Source organism: Oryctolagus cuniculus, chromosome 20 (assembly GCF_964237555.1).
Source record: "Oryctolagus cuniculus chromosome 20, mOryCun1.1, whole genome shotgun sequence".
NCBI lineage: Eukaryota > Metazoa > Chordata > Mammalia > Lagomorpha > Leporidae > Oryctolagus > Oryctolagus cuniculus.
This window is the reverse complement of record NC_091451.1, coordinates 8814495-8822372: the sequence shown is the minus strand read 5'-3', so window position 1 is coordinate 8822372 and position 7878 is coordinate 8814495. Positions and strand designations below refer to the sequence as shown.

General features: G+C 46.1%; 1 protein-coding gene across 2 annotated transcripts in view; it reads left to right on the top strand.

Annotated features, from left to right (window-relative positions):
* The first annotated feature begins 2723 nt into the window (after positions 1-2723).
* Positions 2724-7878, top strand: part of HIF1A (hypoxia inducible factor 1 subunit alpha) — a 45025-nt gene continuing 39870 nt past the window's right edge. Inside the window, exon 1 of one of the 2 annotated variants that reach the window (XM_051825943.2) lies at positions 2724-2857. In XM_051825943.2, coding sequence (XP_051681903.2) covers positions 2823-2857 — 35 coding nt within the window. In that variant the 5' untranslated portion in view covers positions 2724-2822. 2 annotated transcript variants of the gene reach the window in all.

Here is a 7878-nt window from a genome sequence, read left to right as displayed (position 1 = left end):
AATGCTCAATTTTCCACTACATACAGGTTAAAGGTCAATGGATTCACTTGCCAATAATCTTTGTATGTATGCTGTCCATGTAGAAAGCACTGCAAAGTGAGTTAGAATGAACCTTGGACACTTAGATTAGAAAGTGATAAAAATAAGACTTGGTGAAGATGTACTTACTCGGTACATGCATTTGTTAATAGGTGGCTATAAAGAAGGTGATTTCAGATTTTAAATTTTCCCATAGGAGATTTTGCTTTTTTAAGAACTTTGTTATTTAACAGGACCGCTTGAATTAGGGCACACTATTTGGTTCATATATAATTCTGTGATCTAGTTGGTTGGATTATCACTGCTTTCCATCCTCCTATCTGTACTCATATTTACACAGGTATACACAGACACATAACATGTTGTATTTCACAAACTTTCAGAAACAGAATTTGAACTTTGGGGAAAATTCAGTGAACACTCAAAATGTCTTGTTGAAAGAATTATTCTGCTTAAAACTTTTGAAGTGATCAAAATGTTTTTAAACGATATATCTGTTATTACAAAATGCTTGTATTTTGAGGCCACAAACATCATACACTGTAGCTATCATCACTGGCCATAGAGAATTGCTTACAAGTATAGTGAGAAGGGAAATGATTAAAAATCTCTGCAACTACACCCACATATGGAGAGTGGGAAAATCATGAAAAACAGAGAATATATTGGATTTACATGAACATAATTGGCTTTCTTGTATAGCAAAAACTGGCTAAACTCCAGTAGAAGTCCTGGTTATCACTACTATGGGAGGCACAAATTTTGGGGGTAATGATAAGAATAACGGCAACAAGATTATTGCTGATACTAAAAGCTAATCATCAGTCACTATGTACCAGCTACTGGTCACGTATTGTGTCAATAGTCCGGAGTTCTGTGGCATATATGCTATTATAATCCCCATCTTACAATGAGCAAACTGAGGTACAGAGGTTAGCTGATTTGCTAGGCCGTGTCAGAGTCTGTATGCAAACTCACTCTAGATTCTGAGGCCAGCGTTCTCAACACCATATTTTCAGAATGTTAAAACATTTGTAATTTAAGTTATTCTTTCCCTACTTAAAAAAAGAAATCATAAGTAACTATGATTTTTTTTTCCAGGCATACCCCATGGTTGTTCTGGATAACACATAGCATTTAGTGCTGTCAATCTGAAAAAACAAAAATAGCATTAGCATCAATCCTTATGGGTCTACTGACCAGTTCAAGTGGCTTCTCCTAGCAGGGTCAGACGCTGTGTTAGCCGGGCTGGTGATTCACACACTTGAAATCCTCCACAGGCAGATATCCACATCACGCAACAACCAGCGCAGAGTTAGACTGTGACAACCAGGCAAAGGTGCAGTAAAATACCCTGATGTCCACCGGGGAGGGATACGCAGTGGCTCTTTGTGGAGCTCAAAATATGTTTTTTTTTTTTTTAAAGACTTGAGAGGCTTGAAATGTATGGTTCTAAAGACAAAAAAGTGCTTAAGTTTTGTTCCGTAACTCGCAGTCCTGTCAGCAAACAGGCAGTGCTAGCCAGCACCGTCGTGCCCGGTTCCTTCCAACCCGGCGGGCTCTGGCCCATGCCCCGGAGGCAGCCTGGGTTCCGGACTCGGTCTACACCGCGAACGCAACTCAAGGAGACTCTTCTGAATCCACGCAAGATCGTCTTGCAAAAGCGCTAAGAAAGCACAAAGAAAAGTGTGCCTAAAGCCATTTTTCCGACCCTCCCTGAAATGCAGGTTTATATATTCTCGCTTCTGAAAGCCGTTTCTACAGTAACTTCACACCTTCCTTCCTCGGAGAGAGGCGTGCAACAACGGGTCTGTGAGGTTTTCCCTGGCATTAACTTAAACAAGTTCGCGACAGAACGCCTCAGGGGCCCCGCGGGGTCCCCCGTGCCGTGCGGCAGAGCGCGGGCAGCCTGGCAGGAAGGCCGCGCCGCAACGCGTCCGAGCGGGGAGACCCGGGGGGCTCGCGCCCAAGCCGCCAGGGCTGCGCTTTCCCACAGGGAACTCGGCTACGCCGCCTGAGGGGAGCGCGGGAGCGGGAAAACGTGATGCAACCTCGGGCCCGGGCAGCCGCCAACTCCCCTCAGCAGCGCCTCCCGCAAGCCCGCCGCCGCCGTCCCCAGCGGCAGGCGCTGGGTGCCCCCTAGTCCCGGCGCAGACGCACCCCCCAACGCCTTTCTCTCCGCCCCGGCCGCACACAGACGGGCACGTGAGCGCCGCGGCGCGTCCCAGCTGTGCCTCAGCTGAGCGCCTCCGGATTGGCTGAGAGCGACGTGGGCTGGGGTGGGCACTGGCCGCCTGCGTCGCTCGCCATTGGCTCCCGAGCAGCCCGCCTCCCCCTCAGGTGAGGCGGGCCTGCGGGGGCGCGCGCGCGCGCGCTGGGCTCGGCGGGCAGGCGAGGGGCGGGGGCGCGCGCTCCCGCCCCGCCCCTCCCCTCCCCGCGCGGCCGGGCGCGCCTCCGCCCTTGCCCGCCCCCTGCCCGCTGCCTCAGCTCCGCCGAGCGCAGAGCCGCCTCGTCTGAGGGGACGCGAGGACCGTCCTCGCTGCCGAGTGGGCCCAGCGCGTCGGGCCGGGCCGTGACAAGCAGCCTGCGCGGAGGCTCGCGCCGGACTCCGCGCTCGCCGCCCCGCTCTGCTCTGCGAGGAGCTTCCCGCCTCGCACCCCTCCCCCGCCGCCGCCCCCACCCGGACTTGCTCTGCTCTCTCCGCGTGTGCAGGGAGCCGGCGCTTAGGCCGGAGCGAGCCTGGGGGCCGCCGGCCGGGAAGGCATCGCGGAGACCGAATCGCCATGGAGGGCGCCGGCGGCGCGAACGACAAGAAAAAGTAAGCCCCTTCCCCGCCCGCCCGCCCGCCGGGCCGCGGCGCTCCCGGGGTGGGTCGCTGGGCGGGCGGGGGTCGCCCGGCCTTTTTTTTTGTTGTTTCTGCCTCCTCTCCCCTCCCCTCTCTTTCCCCCAACCTCGCCGGCCGGGCTCCCCCGCTGTCCACGTCGCCATCTTGTCGTGGGGGGTGGGAGACGCCTCGAAAGTGCTTCCAGGGGGCCGGGGGTCTGCACGCCGCCGCCGCCGCCGCCCCCAGCCGGGGCTGCGGGGGTCCTCGCGCCGCCCCCCGCGCCCGCCGCGGAGCCCCAGCCTTGCGGCGCGGCCCCGTCCGGAGGGGACTTCGCCCCAGCCTGGAAGCCGAGCCCGCAGCTCGGCGCCGCCGCTCGCACCCGGAGCTTCCGCTCCCTCCCGGTGGCGGGGAAGGCGCGGGCCGGGCGCCCCGCACGCTGGCCGCGGCTCGCCGGCGGGTGCGGGGCCCCGGCGGCCGCGGCTGGGCTGGCCCTTGCGGCGGTCCCGCCGCGGCGGGTGTCGCTGCCTTTGTGCCGTGGTGGGGGGATTGGCCGCGGCGGCCTTCGGATGCTAACTTTTTAGTTTGCACGTGCAGGTTTTGTTTTTCGTTTTGTTGTTTTAATCGGCTGGAAAAACTTGCCCAGACTTGGGAGTCGGAGTAACGGGAATTGGGGGGCACATCGCCAGGCTGTAGCGGGAACTTGGGAAGTGGAGACTTGGGATCCAGGGAGCCCAGACGATGAGCAGGAATCCGTGCCTCATTCATTCCCGAAAATATCTTGGTGAAAATGTAACGGGCGGCTTCGATTTAGGCAGACAGTGTCAGTGAGGTTGAAAAGCGAAGTAGATGACCGGAGCAAACGAAATGCAACACTAAAGTGTTGGAGGATTTTTTTTTTTTCAGAACTGTCTCGTTTTCCTGATATTTTAATATATTTGAAGGAAACCATCAGCACATATCCAGATTGTGTTGGGACTTAAAGCAAGTTTATTGAACAGCGTGAAGTGTAAGAGGGGTACATTATAGAAAGATTAAGAATGGTGGAACCCGTGGTATTTACAGTACCCCCCTCCCTATTTTCTCCACTTTGGTATTTTCACCGTTGAGGAAATTATTTTAAGGAATTGAGGATTTATATAGTAGGAGTAGTAACGTAGGCTGGCTTTACTGTTAAGTCCTTCCACTCTTATGGGAGAGATTAACTTCTCTAATCAGTATGAGCGGAAGATAAACTTGTTTATATCCTTGCTGTTTTGTAGATTCTTTATCTTGGTCCCTATTCAATAGAATGTAAAATTCTCAGTTTATATACACCGGGGAGAGAGCACTTACACAATTTAAAACATGAGCACACAAGTCTAGATTTAATTTCAAGAGTTAACCAGGAATTAATTGCAATTAATTTTGCAGAAGTGATTACAGTGTTTTTGATGAAATGAAGAGGCTGCTATATTGTAAACCAAAGGCAGATTACCTCTGTGTAGTGCCAATTTTCCGTCCTTATTATATACTGAATCATAGTTACCACAATGCATTAGGTTGTGTACCAGTCACTTCCTTTTTATATGTAATACTTTACTGATTTCTTCTTTGCTATTCTTCAGTTAATACCAGAAGCCACTGTAAAATAAGTGAGTGAATAAATTAGCAACTACTGCGCACCAGCCCCAGCGCTAAATGAATTCTTTGGTTTTCCCCATTCCCATTGTTATTTTCAAAATTTTCTCATTTGAAAACTTAACCACCTGGGATCGAATGTAGTCGTAACACTTAATATGGAGATTCTTAATATAACTGAAATTTTAAGTTAAACAGTAAATAGTGATTACTCAGCAACTTTTGGATGATGTTAATTAAAAATGCCCTTTCCTGACTAATATTTCTTCAAGTTTTTGAAAGGTAACAGATTGAGGTGGAGATTTTCTTCTTGGAATTTTCCCAGTTTTAGAGGAGGACAAGGCAGCTGAAAATCAGAATTGAAAGAAATCAGAGCAGAGTGGTGTGGTTGTAATAGATTTAACAGGGAGTTTCATGTTGATTCCTTAGTTGTAGGTGCTGGACTTACTGAGAGCACAAGGATAATAGGGGTTTTTAGATTCAAAAGGAATGGCAGGAGGTTCTGTTTTTAGGCTTCAGGTCAGGTTCCTTCAGAGTTTTCCAAAACAAATAATTACTGGAGCATTGTAGTGAAATCTCTGAGAATAAACATTTCTAAATTTTCTTTTTTAACCTTGGCCACTAAGAGTCATTTATTAGTAAACTTTTGTTGTTGCAGTTTGACTTGTTTATAACAGCAGCAGGGCTAGAGATGAAGAGTGTAGAAGCTGGAGGCCTGAATCTCTGAGTTAGAGTGCCAGCCTTTCCACTTGTGAATTGGGCAAGTCCTGAATGCGTCCATGCCTAACTTTTCCTTTTGATGATAAGAAGCAGCCATCTTAACAGTTAATATGTATGGGAAATGAGATCATGCATGTAGAACACTTAGCCCAGGGTCGGGAATGGGGGAGTCTTGGTAACAGTTTGTGTACTTCCTAGTAAATGTTACCTGTTTAAGCTTTAAGTTTGAACTTCCACCACCCTTAAAATGCTTTTTGTAAGTTCTTCCAAATATTTCTTTCAGTTTCTCTTCTGTCTTCATGCATCTTTTCTGTATCTCCAAAAAATGAAAAAACTAACATTCAATTTGGATCTTGAAAAGAGTTCTTTCCTGTTAAAACAGCACCTCCAGGGCTACATTGGCATCTAGCATCAGTTGCTTTTCTTGAACATCTGCCCTGCACTCTACAGCTTCTCACCCTGTGTTTTCTCCCCATATGCGCCATTTTGAATTTACTCTGGACCCTGCAGTCATAACACATATACAGGTCATACTGTTCATTCCAGTAGGGCACTGCAGTTGTAGCACTGGCAGCAACGTTTTTTGTCTTGATGCCAAAATTTAGAGTATATGGTTTTATAAATATTAATCCTTGTTAAAGATAGTTGATAAAAATACTCTCAGTAAAGCACCCATAAAGAAAACTCCTTTTCTTATGAATTTCTCTAGAGTTAAGGCTATTGGCTTCCATTTCAAGACAAGGCTTAAGGGCAGTACTTTTGATCTGATTTTTGTGATTTTTGGAAGTGTATATTAATGTACACTTGCACATGTATGTGTTTTATCAAACATGTTTTAGACTGATGAAAGTGTTGCAGTTCACTCCCACAATCCACTGAAAAGTACCTTACCAGTTCTGAGAAAGTCCAATCTTCCTACCTGCTAGCCTCTATTGTCTCTGTGGCTCTAATGGTGTCTGGGCTTAGGGTTTAGATTTTGTGGTTAACATTCTATTGTTGTATATCAAGAATGCTGTGTAAAAGGCTGAAGGGAATTTAAAGTTACCATGCACTGATGTTAAAGGTTTCAATTAGATTACTGTGAAAGTTCATATTTTAACAATTTTAGATACTTGAAAATAATGTATCCCTTTCTTATCTAAGATTGTTAACATAGTTCTGTTTCTCAACCAGGAGAGTATAATCTAACTTTGAATATGTTGTTAGATTAGGTCCTGTGAAGATGCTGATTTGAATTCACAAGGAGGTTCTCTGTGCTTTTGAACTTTGGGACTGCTTAGACAGTTGGAGGATTTTACTCAGCCTTCTGCTCTGTGTATGCCATGGTCTGTGGGTTGTGTTCTTTCTGCTTAACTCTGCAGGGTTGGAAAGAGAATTTGAAACTAAGGCAAGCTAATCTTGTTGCCCAGTATTTTTGGTAAAGACATACTGAAAATGTTTAAGTGATAGGTTTTGGAGTTTAAAAAATAATTACATCCCCCTGTCTTGGTACATCAAGAATTAACTGTCTTGTATGTGTACTGAGTTTTATATTATGTTTTATGTTTTTTTGCAATATAAATTAATAAACCTACATCATCTGCTTCATATAGTTCCTTTAGAAAATCAAATATATATGAGTTTTTAAAAAACAAAAATGAAAATATTTCCTCATGACTTTTCCCCCCATAGCTTTTGAAGTGATTGTGTTTTTTAAAATTATGGTAAACACATTAATGTAAAATTCCCATCTTAACCATTTCTGGATGTACAGTTTACTAGGGTGTTAAATATACTCATATTGTTGAACAAACTCTAGAACTTTTTCATCTTGCAAAACTGAAATATACCCATGAAACAGCTCCCTTTTTTCCTCTCTGCTCAGCCCTTGGCAACATCGTGTTACTTTCCAGTTATCAGAATTTGACTATGCCAGAATCTCATAAATAAAATGATTTGGTTCTTGTTTTTTTGTAACTGGCTTGTTTCACTTAGCATAGTATCCTCAGTTCATCCATGTTGTTTCATATGTCAGAATTTCTTCCTTTTAAAGACTGAGTAGTACTTCATTTTATGTGTATACCACATTTTGTTCACCCATCAGTGATCATTTGAATTGTTTCCACCTCTTGGCTGCTGTGTTGCTGTGAACAGGATGTGTAAACATCCCTTTGAGATCCTACATTCAGTTTTTTGGATATATACATAGAAGTGGAATTGCTGGAACATAGATAACTCTCTTTTTTTAAAAAGTTTTATTTATTTATTTGGAAGAGAGAGAGAATCTCCCATCTGCTGGTTCCCTTGCCAAATGCCCATGGTAGCTGGGGCTGGGCCACACAAGCCAGGAGCTAGGAATTCTATCTCTGTGTCCCGTGTGGATGGTAGAACTCAAGTACCTGAGCTTCCCAGGAGCATTATCAGGGAGCTGGATCAGAAGCGGAATAGCTGGGACAAGAGCTGGCAGTTAGATATGGAATGCAGGTGTCCAAGGTGACAGCCTAACCCTCATGGTACTGAGGCACTAGCCCCTTCTCTGTTTAACTTTTTGAGGCACTGCCATACTGTTCTCCATAGCATTTGTACCATTTAACGTTCCAACCAGCAGTGTACAAGTCTTCCTGTTTATCCATATCCTCCCCAACACTTGTTATTTTTTGTTGTTTTTGATAGCTATCTTAGTGGATATGTTGAAGCGA